The 18,545-nt window shown below is 42.0% G+C and overlaps 1 protein-coding gene across 3 annotated transcripts in view; it reads right to left on the bottom strand.

Moving 5' to 3' along the window:
* The window catches only part of FBXO11 (F-box protein 11), an 80,721-nt gene extending 62,176 nt beyond the window's left edge, over window positions 1-18,545 (bottom strand). For 2 of the 3 annotated variants that reach the window (XM_068412512.1, XM_068412596.1), the window contains exon 1: window positions 18,088-18,545. In XM_068412512.1, the coding sequence (XP_068268613.1) occupies window positions 18,088-18,190 (103 nt within the window). In that variant the 5' untranslated portion in view covers window positions 18,191-18,545. Of the gene's footprint in view, window positions 1-13,837; window positions 13,856-18,087 lie in introns of those variants that run through there. The other variant, XM_068412681.1, reaches the window with a different exon arrangement.

Here is an 18,545-nt window from a genome sequence, read left to right as displayed (position 1 = left end):
GTTACCTCCACTTTTTGACAATGAAGCAGACTTCTCCAAGTGAGGTTAAGATTCCTACCTTTGGTCATTCAGTTTTAATGACTAAAAGAGGCTGCAGGACAAGACATGCCCCCAGTCAGGACACTTACCTGCACTTGATTCTCCTCTACTCCTACTAGCCTTACTTGCAAAATTATAAACCTCTCCCTCCTTGCAGTCACCAACTAGTCTCTGTAGACACAGCTGGGAATAGATACCCTAAGTCTTTCTTCAGCAGAAAAATCACCTGCCTCACTTGCATGGAGTACTCAAAGTTTTGAATTTCCAAATATCCTCATCCAACTACTTTTTATTATCTGAGTGTGCACATACGGTACATGAAAAATAAGACAGCTGTAACAATAAAGACAACAAAACCAAATACAACAGCATGTGGGGGATATGGAACAGGAGGGACACCAACCAAGTAAGCAACCCAACAGTCAAGGAAATCCATCATGAATGACAAGTGCTGCGACGTTTCCTCCCCTACCTCGGTAGGGGTAATTATCTCTTCTGGAGGACAAACTGCTCAAATATTATTTAAAATAAAACCAAAGACTTCTTTGGCCCAAAGCACTGGCACAGGTTGCCTGGAGAGTTTGTGGAGTCTCTGAACTCTGTGAGCCCTTTCCAAGGCAGCCATGGCTTTGCTAATATGGCTTATTTGAGCTAAAATAAGATAATAAGCAAAAGATCAGCTCAAAAGACTCTTCCATCCATTTTTGAGGGATGACCTAAGTTAGGAGCCCAGACTCCCCACATAGCCAGGAAAGGGAGAAGGCGCTATCAGAGAACGACTCATTCATTGCTTGACTCCAGCATTCTGTGATCAAGTGAGACCTAAATTCTTGTGCAAGACTAATATCAGATGTAATTTGGAAATTGGGAAAAAAAAACAAACCAAAACAAAACACACCACCAAACAGTAACCATTCAGACTTTAGGTTAATTAAAAAAATAATTATATTGAACCTCTACACCTATTGCAATTAAAAATAAAGTTCTGTATAACTCTTCTTTGTTCAGAACACCCTCCAATTCTCCTGAATAGGGGATAGGAGAGGAATTACTCAATACAAACTTATAAATTCCTGTTTCCTAGTAACTTCTCCTGTAGTTTCAGCTGAAGAAACTGCTATTCATACCCTCTTCCCAACACCAACCGTCCTACCCCAAAAGAAAGTGCTCTGCTGGTGCTAGGTAACAGCTCTATGTCCTAATTGAGATGTGGGTAACATAGCAGTCCATACCACTCAACAAAAAAAGAAAGTACATACATAGGCACCATGTATAAGAAACAGTCCACAAGCAACTCTAGCCTTGCATACCAGGCAAGAGGCTGACAGCTCCTTTAAGCAATACACACGTATTACTTTTAATTAAAACATACAGAGAAGCAATTCACATACATTGGGGTTTCCATCTGGTACTAAGTAAAGGGTACAGCAATAACATATTAGATACTTTCTGGATCAAGTGCACTAGTAAAATGCAGTTACCAGAATGAAAAAAATTAAATAGTAAACATTTATAACAACCTAGACTGGGAGAGTAAAAGTCGTATTTGGAGCTCAGACTAGATTTACTGCCACGCAGTAAACTGCTGAATACATATAATTAAGCATACACAAAACAGTATTATGCTAACAAGACTTTAAGAGCAGCAGTTAGGTAAGACACTAAAATCATCTTTTGTTGCAGCAAACTCTTCTATATTCCAAGGGTGAGAACCATTTACACTATACCTGCTGCCATCTATTAGTCAGAAAATGTCAGCATTCCTGCAAACAAAGTGAAGAGCTGTGAGATAACATAACAGGTTTTGAAAAACTTGTTAATCACGTTTCACGCTTGAGAGCTAGTGCCCTCAAACTTAAAAAGTAAAATAAAAGACGTCATGTGCATTTCAAAACCAAAATCCAGTTTTGCCACTTCAGCTTAGATTTTTAGGAAAAGAAAAAAGCCTTTTAAAAATATCTTCTGTGTTCTTTAGAAAACAAATGGGAAAGGAGAAAAGCTTTCATTAAAGGAAAAGTAATGGACTATGGCTGAAGAAATGCAAGCCTTCAGCTATGACAGTGTTGAGAACGGAAGAAAATAATACAAAGGGAAAACTTCTAGAACCAACACAGCAACAAAACTGTCAATGACACAAGTGCCAAAAAAGACCTGGTTTGGTGCCCTCAATGGACAAATACAGAGCTGCAGACATCTTGAGTAAAGAGCAGTTCAAAATGAATTTTAATCTTCTATAAAACCAAACCTTACTATGAACTAGTTGCTCACTGTATATACAGAAGAGTTCTGGATTCCCAACAAAGAAGAGACTTGAGATAAAAAGAAGGGGAGGAAAAAGTCATACCACCACATTCTCCTCGTTCATCACCACAAATGACATTGGAGACAGGAGACCAATGTGTATTAAAACACAAATTAAAAACATTAAAAAAAATATAATACCAAGACTCCACAGCCTCTCCACCCCACAATGGGACAGCCTCAGACAAGACAGCATGGTTGCCAACACAAAGCTGTCTCTAATGTATCTATTACATACATCTATTACATACGGTGCCAGAATAAAGATCAAAATCGAGGCAACTCAATCATGGACTTGAACATCTCAAAATACTGGCAATATCAAGTAAATCCTTTATCAGAAATAATTACACTGGAAGTAATTTTGAAAGTGCCACTGAACTTCGTTTTGCCAGTACGAGTACAATAGTTTGTCAGTACCCTTTCTGGTACTTACAATTGTAACTTTTTATTCCAAGTCATTATGAGTTTGGTTTTTTTTTCCAAATCAACTACATTTTCCAGATTGAAAAGTACAGAGAACTAAATATGATTTCCCGGAAATCTGAAGCAATTATTAAAAGCAAATTCTTCCACCACATCTGAAAGCAAAAAAGAAGTTTTCCATCAAAAATTTGCTTTCACTTAGTAAACGACATAATTTAGTAGGACAGCTCTATAGAAAATTTTAATTCCAGACTGTTCTCTGAGCTACATGTAGCAATGAGGAGATGCTTCAGACACGTCCTACTGCATGTTCATAAGACTCCAACCTTAACAACCTGGGGGCCCTACCAATTATTTCTAAACTTTGGAAAAGCACAATCAACACCAAGACAGATTCTGAGACCAAACCAGTGTCTCTTACCAGTACAAAGTCAATAAATGCATGTTGCACATATTCCCTTTAATGGTCTCTGGTCTACTGGACATGCTAGAAAAGTGGGGGGAAGTGGACAGAGCACATATATGCCAGCTATCATTATCTTTATAAAGGTCCTTTTAGAGCAGCCAGCAGCTGGTTTAAGTTAGAGCAGAATATCATCTGCACCAGCCCAGATTATGACTGAGGACTAAGAATCCATTATTAATTAAAGTTATGCTGTTTCCTACTCTCTACCCACAGCATATTAGCTAGCTGTATGGGATGAACTAGTAATAGTAGTTAGACTTATGCAAGAGCTAATGTAAAATGCTGTCCCAGGCTCCCTGAGACTTCCCGAAACCAGTAAACTATCAACTCATTCCTGGTCTTGAACAAAAAAAAAAAAAAAAAGCCAACCAACCAAACAAAAAGAGAGGGAACAGCACCTCCTCTTCTGATTAAAATATTCAAAGCATTTCAAATTAGAAGCCATATATTGTTTGACTGCCAGCTGCAGTGTTTTCTCCAACTACTTATTTTCCCAATAATTACCTTTCATAAACCCACGTAGTCTTCCCCAGATAAAATGACGTTATTAGTGTTTTCTTCTCTGTTCACAGCAACGTGTCCATATGATCAATACCACTAAGAGTTCCCACGCCCTTACTCAGGAGCCTATAATATAAAGTTTGTAAAGAACTAGTGCAAAATCTAAATGTTTGAATCTTCCACATGATCCTTTCTATAGATTGTCTCTCAATGTATTTCCTTCAGTATTTGTGCTTTCACAACATAACACTACATTTTAGTAAGAATGTATAATTTTCTTGTGCCATATGTATGGTTCAGTGCGCCCACAGGCACACCTATGGCTTCACAACTGTCACATCATTGTTATACCTCAAAACTGTGAGAAACAGTCTATAAGGACACAGAAAGCAAGTTATACGAACGTAATTTATTCTCACAGAAATGCCCACTGTTCCTCTTGGGATTTTTTAAGTTAATTGCACAATTAAGGCAACCCCTACTCTCTTCCTTACCCACAAATACGGGCTCTGACTGACACGCAGAGACAAATTAAAAAAAAAAGTCTGCCAGCTGAAGCAAGCCTCAACCCTGCCAGCTGCCCCTTAGAATACAAGTTGTTGCCCCAATGACAGATGGCCGTACAGCTCACGTGGCAATTCAAGAGCAGCTCCAGTTTTCAGCATAGCATAATTAAGCCAGCCAACTGCAATTCCCATTTACCTTAATATGCTGCCCTGAAAGATTAAAGCACCACCGCAACCATGTTTTGAGCCATTCAGTGATCCTTGCCTTGAACAGGGATCAGCTGGGTGCACAGGACAAATGACAACTGAGAACAATGACGCCCACTTCAACCACCCAGTTTTTATCCTGGGATGAGCTGAACACTAAAATAAGTGCAGAGAGAAGACAGGTATTGTACCAAGAGAGGCTGTACAGTTCAAAACTAGACTACCAACCACAGGAACCCAAGAGCATCATGTTCAATTCTGTGCTTTGCCACAGATGTGGTACCATGATAAAGTTAAACCAACTTAAGGGTATAATACTGCCAGAAAGGAGGGTACAGACCTTTTTCCACCAGTGCCCTCACACAATGGCCTGTGATAGTACAGGTGCACTGTCACTAAAACCAACAAAGGAAGGAAGAAAATCCCTTTTGGTGGCCATCTGGAATTACATTGCTTAAACCAACGGTGAAACCGTGCCTACAGACTTCCCTGGTGACTTTGGCCAAGTTACATCATTTTTTTACGCTTTCATTTCCCACTGCTGAAGTCAGGAACAATGGTACTTCACTACATCCCAGGTATGCAATGAGGACAGCTACAGACGAGACTGAAAGCCTTCAAGACACAAGAGTACTGCAAGACAAATACCCAATTTACTTCTCCCAAGTAATAAGTGATAGGACGAGAGGAAATGGCCTCAAGTTGCGCCAGAGGAGGTTTAGATTGGATATCAGGAAAAATTACTTCACGTAAAGGGTTATCAAGCATTGGAACAGGCTGCCCAGGGAAGTGTTGGAGTCACCATCCCTGGAGGTATTTAGAAGACGAGTAGATGTGGTGCTTAGGGACACGGTTTAGTGGTGGACTTGGTAATGTTAGGTTAATGGCTGGACTCGATGATTGTAAAGGTCCTTTCCAATCAAAACGATTCTATTATTCTATTATAAATTAGTAAAACAAAGGGGATCCTTTACCTTACCCGAAATTATTGTAGGCCATCAATAGAATCACTGTAAGAAACGGTGGGATAAGAGACATTTCCCCATATTTACTGCAACACCAACCCAAGACCTTCAGGCAGAAGGGAAGGATTAAAGTCGAGTGCACTGATTAGTATCTTTTTACATCACTGAATGCTTGAACAGCTCCTTCCCAAGTAAACTCTCAGCATATGCAAAAATAAGGATTTCTGTGAAGAGATCAGTAAGTCAGGAACCTTCTGGACTAGAAATTGCACCTCAGCCTCACTCCACCCACTGCATTACTGTTACTAGAAACACTGAAAGAGGAAACAAAGAACCACTGAATTACTCCTCCCACTTCAAAGAAAAAAAGTTAAATATGCACACATACATATGAGCCTATTCTTAAAAGAAAAAGAGTCACAAAAAAGGTAATTTATTATTTAATTTAAACCCCTAAGATCATTAAGTCTTTTACCAAGACTCTCACTAACAGAAATTTTATCTAGGTGGGGAGAATTTGCCAGCTAGGTTTGGAGAAAGGGATACTTAAGAATTTTGTTTCCACATATGTGAAAAATATCTGCTTGGGGGGGTGGGAGGAAGAGGCATGCCTCAGTATCACTTACCTGTATTCATAAAAAAGGAACAGGTTGTTTGTTTGTTTGTTTTTTTTAACTGATCTACAAAACCAACACAAGCACGATTTGTGGATACCAAGTTCTCAAATCTTCCTATTCTGATCTATCCCCCTCTGCCCCTTTCTCAAACCATATTTTGATTTCACAAACTAAAGAATTAAAATTCATTTTCTGTAATATATTTGGCCACTTCTGCAGTACTAAAGAATTTAGGAGAAAGACAAAATACATATCCCAGAAATGTTACAAAAGAACACTTAACCAGGCTCAAGCACTTCCCCCAGCCACCATAATGCACTCAGAGGATTTGTATTACTGAAAAATATAACCTTTCTGCCAAGAGGACCCTACACACAAATATTAAGAAAAATCATAGTGAATGTTTAACACACAGTACGCACACATAATTTTAGTGGCTACATTTGCATCAAAACATCACAAGATACTAAAACAGATCACTTCTTCAGTTTTTCTTACTATTTAAAACATGCTCATTACACTTCCTTATTATGAAGGTGGTAATTATTTCCACCACTCAAGTGACAGAAACAGTTGAAAATTTCTGCCTTCCCTGGCCATTACAGTACTACTTCAACAGACTCTATCTGTTTGCTAATAGTGGTAGTCCAGAGGAATGCTGGAGGTCCAAGCTTGCTGCTAAGGAAGAAACATTGGGGTGGCACCCAAAGTCTATTTAGTCTGAAAATCACTGTGAGCAACTTGCTAGGATTTCAGCATGCTCAGTGTTTCAGCCACTGTTCTTGATTTCACGACTGTATAACATTTCTAAATCTTACACAGGCAAAAAAAAAATGTTGGCAGTTCATAGTGCTCTTTGTGATCTTGGTCATTAAGACAACTGAAATAAATGAAACATACCATGCAGTCAGTCTGTTGGGATTTACCCAAGAACATGGTAATGAACACACTCTGACAGCATCAGTGGATGGCAGGTATTGCTTGGTAGGCCTTTCAAATAGAGAAGTTAAAAATCATGATTTTTCCATACACTACCTATTTTTAACTTCCACCATATTAAGCAGCATGAGAGCAACCCACAGCACAGTGCACATCAGTTTCTTGAAAAAGTTATCCAGAAAAACACAGGCTGAAAAAGTCATGAAGTGAATGTGAAAACTGATCTTAAACCGGACTACCACGTAATATCAACATTGAAAATTTCAAATAAAATTTTGTTTAAAATTAATTTCCTGTTCTTTGTTTTCCCACATTATCCACATATTTACAAACAAGTTAACACTTCCTTTATACTCATAATAGGGCTGAAAATAAAATGTGGAAACTATAGCTAATAGTTATACTAAAGCAAGAAGCCCCTAAAGGATAAAGTGCTTATTTCAACATTAGCATGACCAATAGATTTTCCTTTAAAATTACATATTAAGGTTATTTTGTCTATAACTGAAAATCAGAATAAATTTACCTATTATTCTTCTCTGGCATTTAAAAAATAGGTTTACATGAGATGGAGCTGTCAGAAAACATTACTTCCAGTTAACACTTTTAACATTAACAAACTTAGATGTTTAAACATTACTTAGACAAAATGGGAAATCCAGCACCACATCGACATGTACTACGACGGCGTTACCTTCAGAACAGAGCTGCATTAGACACCCACTGAACCCACTCAGGTATGCCTTTTTCAGTTACTCAAACCTTTTAAATTAAGGTAAAATTTGACAATGGCAAGCATCCATACTGATATCAAGTGTATCAGCAGATTGTTAATCACAAGCTGCTGATCAATGAGCAGCTGCTGCTAAGAAATTTGGCAAGGTATGAAAGGGTCTAAACTTTTTATCAAAGGCCACCTGAAGTCATTCAGGTATTACTCATTACCACAATCACACCCATTCTTCTTCTAGTCATCCAGACAGCAACAGTAGCCCAAAGCATTTACCTCCTGCCTTCCCACTGATGCTCAGCTAGCCAAACAACTGCACAAGCTGTGTTGAAGGAGGTTCTCTCAACAACAATCTGAAGCAAATGCCTTAGAGGCTCAATTACTCTATAGCTTTGCAGAGAGTTAAAAATGGAGACAGAGAGGAGGCTCCAAATGGAGGTGAATAAAATGGTTCTTCTGTGATGGAAAACCTGCTACTCACTTTCATATACTGCAACCACCCTAGACTTTCAGTCTTTCACCTTCCAAGGTCATAAAGGATGGAGCTCAGCTATCTCCTGTCCCTATCCATTTCTTGACTTGGGCAGTTGCAGTCAATACAGGTCAAAACAGAGTAAGTGAAATTCCAGAGTAAACTCTGGTTTATTCTGAATAACTGATCTTCAATAACTGCTGAAGAAGGTGAAAGGGCAGAACCTTTCTGACAAAAAAAGATGGTCACAGATCTTACCATCTTCAGAGAAAGGTGAAGTGTCACATCTTGCCAAAGACTAATATAACAACCATCTAAACAACGTTGCTGTCCTTCCTCCTTCAAGACAGCAACAACTTAAGGAAATAGCAAACATTAATTTGAACAGCTACTGCACACAATTTAAATTGATGACCCAACAGCATTTGGGTCATCTTTCTGGTCTCTTTCTTTCCCAACAGTCAGGAAAGGCTTATTTAGTCAAAAAGCATCCATTTTGTCCTCAGCTCTTAGAAAAATGGCTAAAATCAGTTGTTTTCCTATGCTTCTGCAGCATAAAGTTTTCTCTAAAGGTACACTGACAAACTTTCACAACTATTTATTTCTCAGAGGACTACAGGAAGTCTGCACCAAGGCCTATGCCTTAAGACGACTGAAATCCAAGTAAAGTAAAAAGTCACACTTTTCCACTCACTTTCCCAAGTACAAGAAGCTTGGGAACTGTAAATTTTACCCAATACATCCTAAAAAACTCTCATTGGCCAAATAAGAACGAAAAATGGGGAGGAAGCTTTATTTATATGTCATATACACATAAGATCAGTACTGCAGTAATTAACTAACCAGATTCATCCGCAGGAGAAGGGGAAATGAGGTAGATTCAAGAGACAGTTCTGAGTTTCTCTTTGGGAGCCTCAGAAATTCAGTAAGGCAGGAAGACAGGGTGGCAATATCTGACTACTGAAAAGTATTTTCCTATATGCATTTAAGTAGTATTTTAGATTTTTAACAATTACTGATAAACGAGACTGGATAGCTATGTATTTACTGTTGCAAAATCAAATTTCAAATACGAACTAAGCACTAAAAAGAAAATCAATTGTTTTACCTTTCATGTCATTTTTCAGATCAAATCCAAGTGCCATTCGTGGTCAATAGGAATCTTTCAGCTAGCCAGGATTTCAGTGGGTTTTGAATTAGAACATCCAAAAGCATTATTGCAATGTTAGAATGATTTCAATTACCACGCATCTTCTGAAAGAACTTGAAGTAAAACCTACTTCTTTAAAAACAAGAAAGAAGTATACCAAGATACTGTGAAATAAACTACTTATTTGCGGTGTTTTAAAATGCACTAATAAAGCTTTTGTAAGTTTTGCTAAAGAAAAACACACATGGTAATTATAACATCTGCCTGATTTTCAGGGTAGCATCTTTGTAGTATTCACTCCTTCGGTAAGGTACGGTCTCAAAACAGCAACAATACAGGAAACTGTGGCCAAGTCCTCATCTTACTGTTATATAGATACACCCAAACTAGCTTGGGGACAGAAACTGCATTATTGTTTTAGCCAAGGCACTCCAGTGGGTCTAACAATCCACGTGGAGAAGGGAGTGTCTTGAAAGAGCATAATGAAAGAGGGTCAAGCTAACTCAAATTACCTTCCATTTGCCACAGGCTAAGAGCACACACATGAACAATTACTGTGAATCAGATACCACAGATCAGCTGACATATGGTAACCTGTCATCCTACAATAACCTGTCCAAATACAAAGACAGCTTGAAATTTAGACTGGCTATAGAGCTACAGCTCACCGCTATTTAGAAAGCAAGAAGCTAAACCCTTGAACCTTTGCTTCTAGAGGTATAAGCTGGAAACAAGAAACAGAAGAGAACCCTCAAATCAGAGCCCTTAAGGCAAACAGGCTGTTTCCAAACACCTATAAACTGGGATTACCAAAAGGAAATAGTTACTGCAATATGACCTATTCACGCTAACCAGTCCTTTGGTATAAAAGCATGCACATAGCATGATGACCATGAGACTGCAAATTCAGCTCTTCTGCTGGTCTGGACAGTGGTTATTCAAAACAAGTGTAATAATTGCAAGTAGGGTTGTTAATTTTGCCTTTTAATGGCAATTCATAGTAGGATAAAACCCAAGCTTCTGCTTCCCAAACTCATTCCCAGGAATGCTTGTTTCTCTAGGCTGCGTTCGTGAGCTAGGAACTGAAGAGTTCTCTGGAACGCAAAAATACCATCCTTCCAGTGGCCTACAGCTAGAATAACCCACATGTACTCTTACTGTTCATTCCCAATATTTTCCCAGCCCAAGAGCAACATCTGATAAGGAGTTTAGTTCATTTTTAAAATCAGTTTTCACTAATAACTGCAAAAACCATCATCAAACAAACAACCCTACTGCAAACACCTACTAAGCTCAATGAAGCCAAGCAGGACAGAAAAACTAAGGAAAAACTTTATATAGTCTATCAACACTAGACTGGCACTCACATGGTAGAGCTATACAGCTGAATCAGTTTTTTGGAACACAGAACCAGTTGTGCAAGAAGATAAACACTACTATTATTTCGATATTGGAATACCAGTAATATCCAGTAAGTACTGGAATGATATTTCCATACGCTTTTGCTGAATAAACTAAGTAGAACCAAGAAAATATAGCCACTTATCAGAAACAAGCCTAGGAGCCTCAGCGACAATGTTTCTAGGCAGAAAACAACTACGCAGCAGCTCAAGGTCCTAGAACAAAGCAGTGCCTGAACTCTCACATTTAAGACATCAGGACGGACCCGATGAACCTGGCAATGGAGTGGAAACTGCAGGTTTCTGTTACAACGAACAGTAGGGTTTCATTGTACATATCATAGCACGTATCGTAGAACGGAGCCGCAGCAGCATTTCGACAGCTCCTCTCAAACGAACAGGACCACCGCCAGTCACCGTGCAAGGCTCCCGTCTCACCTGACAGCTAAACTGATCTCACGTTAGCTGTGAGGGCGAGGGGCCATCCTGCCCCCTGCCTCCCACTCCCAACTGCCCACCTGATGACCACTTCTCTTACACGCTCACCAAACTCCGCAGGCAGTCAGTTCGAAGAGCTAAACCAGCAGATAACCATTCATTGTGTTTTGGAGGCTTAGTTTCCCTGGTGATCTGGTTCAGGGAGCTACAAGTGCTGAGGCAAGGCAGGGGATAAGAACGTGGGGCTAGAAGCAGGAATAATGGGATGATCCCTTCCTCTAGTAACCAGGCTCTAAAATTACTGGGTTATCTTGTCAAAATGTAACTAAAGGGAGTATCTCAGAGGAGAGCATAAAAAACAGTCCCTAAAAGCCTGCTGATAGAACTGTATGTTTTGCAAGTGTTAGTCTGTTGCTTGTCTGTGCCCTCCCAGCTTCTAGGTATTGATGAACAACCTTTTAAGAACAGGCAGCAGTATAACCAGCAAAACTTCGTTACTGAGAAGAACCACAATAACCGCTATGCAAGTTATCTTTTAAGAAGTATTCCAGATTCAGAGATTTTAATCACCTCAAAAAAAGTTCACTAAACTTTCTAATAGGAAGTACAATTTAAATGATACATTCCTCTAGAGTCTCTTCTTTACTTTAGAATCTACATCTAGATCTTGCTCTCCTCTTTTACAAGAATTTAAGACTTTTTCAAAAGCAGCAACGTATTATAAAAGCAGAATTTTGATAGATGTTCTGTAATTTCACTGTACATTTTAGTTTGCTTTCTTCCCCCCTCCACCCCCGCTCACTTCATCAAGAACTGAAGGACTCAGACTAAAATCCTAGGCTATACTCAGATACTGCAGTTTAGTACCATGAACAATAACAAAAATCACCAAGTATGCTTCCCCTCCTATTCAAGTACTGAACAGAGAAACAGCACATAAGCAAGAGACAAACAGGAGCACTTAACAACCAGAAAACATGAGAGGATTAGGTAATGACAGTCAACTGAACAAACCTTTCATTTTCTTAATGCCTGTTGGTTCAGTCATGTTCTCCTCTCTTGCTTTTATTGTCCACACATTGCACAGTTCTGATTTACTTTTCCTACACCATCTGTTATAACATAGAAGGCTAAATACATTTAATCAGCACAATTTAGGAATCTTAGAGAAGCACACTACTAGCAGACCAAATGGTTCACAGCCACAAGCTGTAAGAGGAAGTTTAAGTGCTGCCACAGGTGACCCAGGTTACAGTACGCGTGGTGCATACTCACCCCCTTTATGAAGGGATGCAGAGGAGAGGGTGGGCCAAAGGAGCTGTCCTCGCTGCAGTGGCAGCCCCCTCTGGCTGCCACCTGGCCTCCCCGATGACACCACGGTGCACGTGCAGAGCACATGTTCTTAACACGATGAAGAAGCACACGCACACAGCAGTCACTCTGCACGGGCACCGCAAATTCAGCCCTTGCTAGGCATGCCAGAGTCACCGTGATGGTGAGGAAACTGCCGATGTAAAGCGAGCTGCAAGCCTGACATTCCCAGGCTGCTGCTGGGCTGACAACGCATTCACAGCGCTCCAGTTCTATGCGTATACATTAAATCCTCCACATCCAGCACACATAATGTTTATCATGCCTAATGCCCTGCACACCTGCAATAAAAGCCTGCCATACGTTGGGCAGCTTTGGTCTACTCCATAACTGCGGGAGGGCATAGAGCATAACCTTCCCCCAGAGCAGAAAGAGATCAAATAGACCGATGTAGGAGACTTCATTACCTCTTGACTTAAGCCATTGGGCTCCAAGTTTTTGTAACACAGAAACTAAATAAAAAAAGATCTGGTACTTCTGGGAAACTGTAACAGATGTTAATAGTCTTAGGAATGACCAAAATATAACAAAACTATGGGCAATGAACATTACTGTGTAAACCAAGAACAAATACACTTGATTTTGATCTCTCCAAATCACACAGAAAGCTTTAGCATAAATTTAGGCACTTGTCCTACATGAAGGACAACAGAGGTACTCAGACACTCCTTTTGTACTTATGATGCAGAATCAGGCTTTGGGAAACAGAAGTTGTACTTGAAGTACCAAGTTTATAGATTATAAAAACTTTAATCTGTAAAGTAGACTTTGGAAACTCTTCATTGCAGAAACAAGGATTACATATCCATATGTAAATATACCTTTTCCCAGCCTAGGACTCTCTTAAGGAACACGGAAAAGCCTGAACTAGATTCTTTCCACCTGGAGTAACTGATGCCTGACTTCTTGACTTCTTGCCATAAAGGATGATCCTACAAAAACTGAAACCAATTTAGTTATTTTGATGCAAGTCTGGGCATTTGCTGCAGAGTAAGATCCATTTAATTGAGTTACTGTTACAGCCCAGCACACACCAATATAAGCCTTTGGTGCATACATAAAAAAAAAAAAAAAAAAGAATATAATCACGCACATGCTTACACACATGCACTTGAAACACGGCCAAATAAAGACTCCTTAACCTTCCTGAGATATTTATCTCAACATTACAAAATTCAAGCTTTGTGAGCAAGAAGTCTACTGGAGCTTAGTTTCTACACGTTTGTGTCTTACGCAGCCTAACCTACTCTTTCTCCCAGTACTTCCAGCCCTCATGTCCCCTATACAGACAAATGACTAATTCAATTACCTTGTGTGCTGACAGGCCAGCTGGTTGCTGCTTCTTGGCATGGGTAGAGAGGATAAGTTATAAATGTCTTTCCCTCATTGTCTTCTTCCTCTGCCCAGCCAATACTTTCCACAAAACTTAAGAACTTCACACCCCTTTGTCAAATCTGGTTGGAATGAGCTAACAAGTTCAGAAGTTACAGAGTGACAGACAGACTGTATGGGTGTATAAGTCTTGTTTTCTTTCGAAAATAGATTGGGGGGAGAGGGGGAAGCAAACTTGCAAGGTCGGTTTACAGGCTGTACGTATTAAATATGCCCCAACTCCAAAGTATTGATTCAGCTTAACCCAATCTAAATCAGAGCTGCCACAGTCCCACCACACCCACAGGCATTCAGTGTTATCCCTTCCTTTGCACTTGTGCCAAAAATCAACCTGGGGAAAAAAAAAAAAAAAGCAAGCAGTTAGCATTTGGCGCAGGCAGCTCCAGAGCCAGCTCACTGCCTTGTCACATGGACACCCCTACCACGTAAAAGGAACGCGCAGGCTTGTGGCAGACGCAGCTGCCATGGTGCTACTCGTTTGGTACTTAACAGTATACAGGATCCAATTCGAAAAGCACTTAATACCGGACATAAAGCTCAGAACTTCATTAGTACCACATCCAGTAACGTGCTGACGTTATAAAGAAGCACATATGCACTAACGTATTATTATTCTGAGAAGAACAGAAACAAGAAAAAAAAATTCATCTGTGATGGCTCTGAGGTTGACAGTTTTAGCTGCATTTTGGACAAGATTTTTTTTTTAAATAAGTGTCTAACCTTGTCTTCTTCCTAATACTGTAGCCAAACCTATAACCTCAAGGAAAAAAAAATAGCACTATAAGCAAACACAGGAATATTTAAACACAGACATCACCCAGTCTAGATTTCCTTTTGGGCAGACCATTGTCCCAAAGAAAATGAAAGAACCCATCTATTCTGTACCCTTCATGCAGAATTCCAAAACCACAGAATAAACCACTGGCAACCCCACTGGTGACTGGGGAGAGATCAGGAGGGAGAAGGTAAAACAGAAGTAGCATAGTGTAGCCAGAGTGGCTAATTTAGATGGAGGGAGGTGTGAACAGCAGAACATAAGGCAAAACATCTTGGGAAGTATATCCTGATGACATCTTATCTTGGCTGTACAACACAGTGAGTTTGGGGGAGAAAAATTTTTTATCTGCAATCATTTATGATCTCCCTTCCCCACTAATCAGAATACAGGTACACAATCATTGTTTATCAAGTTACAATATAGATAGCATGATTATGCATTCATTAGATCTATTCATACTACGTATATAAAACACATTAAAATAAGAATCGCTACCCAGTATAAAACACAGCTTTGTGTGATTTTTAAACCCTTACAAGGAACCTTTGATGGAGGATTTTTATAAAAGCATGTTTTTCCTAGTGATCTATTTATTAATAACAGAGGAGTCATTACTTGATTTTTACCCACTGGTGAAAATGTAACAGCTTTTTACACAGTAGCAAAACACAGTCTACTTAAGCAGCATTAAATAATAAATAAAGTTGAAGACCTACCACACATTTTACTAAGCAATCTACTTTAATGATATGAAACAACAAGAAGTTCCAAAGATTAACTATGTGCTACATCATCAACTCTGTTCCGTGATATTTGTACTGTGCTGTAATATGAAGGAGGAAAGAAATTAATAACAAAGAATAATTTTAATTTAATCATAGCTGCACTCACATTATCTAACAATTTTTTTAAACAAATTTAAATCCGAGTTTAATAGAAACCCTTTCCTAATAACTTATACTGCTTCCTTTCTACAGCCTTTTTTCAGATGACCTACATTGCTTGAGAATAAAGGTGAAAAAAGTCACCACTGACTTGTGAGGTATAGTTTAACCCTAGTATATTGGCTTATAATTTAGTAGCATTATTCATCATCCTTTACAGTAACAGCCCTGCACAAAGCGATCAAAATCACAGGTAAAACTGGCATTAGCTTCTAAAGACAGTGGATCAGACCTTCCAAGTTCTGAGACAGGAAAAGGAACCGCACTAGAGACACCCCAAACGCAGATATAACACGAGTAACAAAAGACCCTAATGCTGTTGATATGTTTTTGGGCAAGTCAGACCTAGCGCAACTGACCTTCAAAAATGCAAGGAAAAAGTTAGCAGTGATCCGTATGGAACAGTAATTTCAGCAAACTGTGGAACCTGATTTTTTACAATTTTATCACCACTGAGCAGTAAACAGCAATGAACAATGTGAAAAAAAACTTATGTGAATGTAGAGTCCCACAAAATGTCAGAGTAATAGAAATAAAATGCAGCCTCATATTTTAACAGAAAAAGTTTCTGCCTGTATCTTTAGCAAATTAATAACATATGAACAGTTTGAGACAGGCAGTCCAACGTAAAACCGAATAATCACAGCATTTAATCCATAAGCACACCTCCCCGGATGCCTTTTAGAACTAAGTTATAGTTTCATCCGTTTAAAAGAAAAAGTAAACTGTGGGGTTGAAAAAAATTCTATATTCTCCATATGGAACATAGATGATGAAAACCCTCAGTGCATGTCATTGAGAAGAGGAATTTCTTTTTCGTTGTTTTTCATTTTTTTTTAAATGTCAGTATACCAGAGAAGTCATTTTAATTATATAATTACTGAAGATTTTTGAAGGTTTACACAAGACCCATAATTGGGCATAAGACATCACATCCTCTGGTTATATACACAGCAATCTGGTCTGGGTAACATTCTTTGCTCTGACCAATGTGTGCAAGGGGGGGCGGGGGAAGGAAGGGGAGGGAGAGGAGGGGGGGAGGAATGGAGAATTAAAAATACTTCCTCAGATTAAATTTGCTTTACTTCATTTGCTTAAAATGTTTTGATTGCATGAAACGCACTGAAATATTTATCACGATGAATCTCCGTAGTTAAAATACCTTGCTCTCGACGTGATACCCTAGATACTCAAACAAAAGACATTCAGATGACAACGAAGGTTTTTTTTTTTAATTTAAAAAAGACACCAGTACATCTAAAACTGCACCACAGATCAGTCTCCTTTATCATGCCAGAGTTGTGACAGCCAATGCATAAAAAATTAAAATCCAATCCACCAGATAAGACATGCAAAATGTCTCCTCCAATCCCACCCCCATCTCGCCTTCAAAAAGAAAAAAAAAACCACCAACCCCGCACACAGGGAGCACACGCACACTCGCACCCCCAAGAGCCATTACCGGGGCGACAGTGCCAGGGCTGAGGGACCCGCACCACCCCGTACCCCAGCACTAGCGACCCTGCCACGGGCTCCATGAGGGCAGGAATCCCACCTCGCCGCTTCCTCATCCCCTCAGACAATGGTGCTCTCCCCCATTAGCTCCAAATTGTCAACATTTTTACGCTAGGCCCCGGCCTCACCGCCGCGGGCGGACCCGCCGGGCAGGGCAGAGGCGCGGGGGGCCGGAGCCCCCGTTCCGTTCCGGCCGGCTCGGGGCCGCCGGGTGCCGCGGCGGGGGCGGGCGCGAGCGGTGTGGCTGAGGTAAATAAATGGCCGATCGGCCGCGGCCCGCGCCCCCCCGCCGGGCGCTGTAACCGAAGCCCGGGCGCCCAACTGCGCAGCAAACATTGCGCGGCGCGGCGGGCCGCGGAGCCTCGGCGAGACCCGGGCCGCCGCCCCCGGACACCATTTCGCCGACGGCGGCGAGGAAGGTGTCGGCGCAAGTTGCCCCGCACCAGCGCCCCCCCCACCCCGGGCCCCGCAGGCCCCCGGGCGCCGCTCCCCCCGCGGCTTCCCGCGTCACCTCTCCCCTCCGCCGGCCCGGGGGCCCAGCCCGCCGCTCCCCGCGGGGAGGCACCGGCTCCCCCGGGCGAAGGCAGCTCGCCTCCCCGCAGGCCCCGGGGAGGGGGCGGGGGGCTCCGAGGGGCGTTCGCCCCGTTCCGTCCCGAAAAGCCGGCGGTGATCGGCTCCCCCACCTCCCCGGCGGGCGTGGGAGCGCGGCCGGGGAAGGGGCCGAACCCCCGTCTCCCTCCCGCTCGGCGGCAGGGCCCAGCGGCCCCGAGTCGGGGCAGAGCCCAAGCCAAACAAAGCGCGGCCTGAGCGGGAGCCAAGGGTGAAGCAGCCTGGGCTTTTCCTGCCGGTGCCCAGCCGGGCGCGGCGGGGCCCAGCGCCGCCAACGAACCCCGCGCAGGCCCCCGCTTGGCGCGGCGGCGCCTGACTTACCCCGATCCCCGGCGGCTGCGTTGTTCCTCTCCTGCTGCTGCTGCACCGGGCGCGGCCTGGACACTCGCCTGGGTCTCCTGTTGGCGGCTCGGACCGAGTTCATTTGCCGACTCGTGTGGGTGGCGGGAGGGGAGGGGGGGAATCCTCCGGCAACCGGTGCCTCGTCGGGGAGGGGGGGGGAAAGGAGGGAGCCCCGGGGCGGCCGCCTCGCAGCAGCGGGCAGCAGGGAAGGAGGGGGGGGTGTCTCCAGGCGGGGGTCCCGCCGCCGTTACCGCCTCCTCACCGGCTCGCTCGAGAAGCGGAGGAGCCGCCGGCCGCTGGCTCTCCCGAGCGCTGGCTGTGGGGGACGTTGGCGCCGCGGCCCCCCTCCCCGGCCCCCCCGAAAATCCCTCTCTTAAAGGAGCTCCACGGTCCTGCCCGTCTCAAGCCCGTCGCTGCTCCGTGGCAGGAGGAGCCAT

This window comes from Nyctibius grandis, chromosome 1 (assembly GCF_013368605.1).
Source record: "Nyctibius grandis isolate bNycGra1 chromosome 1, bNycGra1.pri, whole genome shotgun sequence".
Lineage (NCBI taxonomy): Eukaryota > Metazoa > Chordata > Aves > Nyctibiiformes > Nyctibiidae > Nyctibius > Nyctibius grandis.
This window is presented reverse-complemented; position numbering and strand designations above follow the sequence as displayed.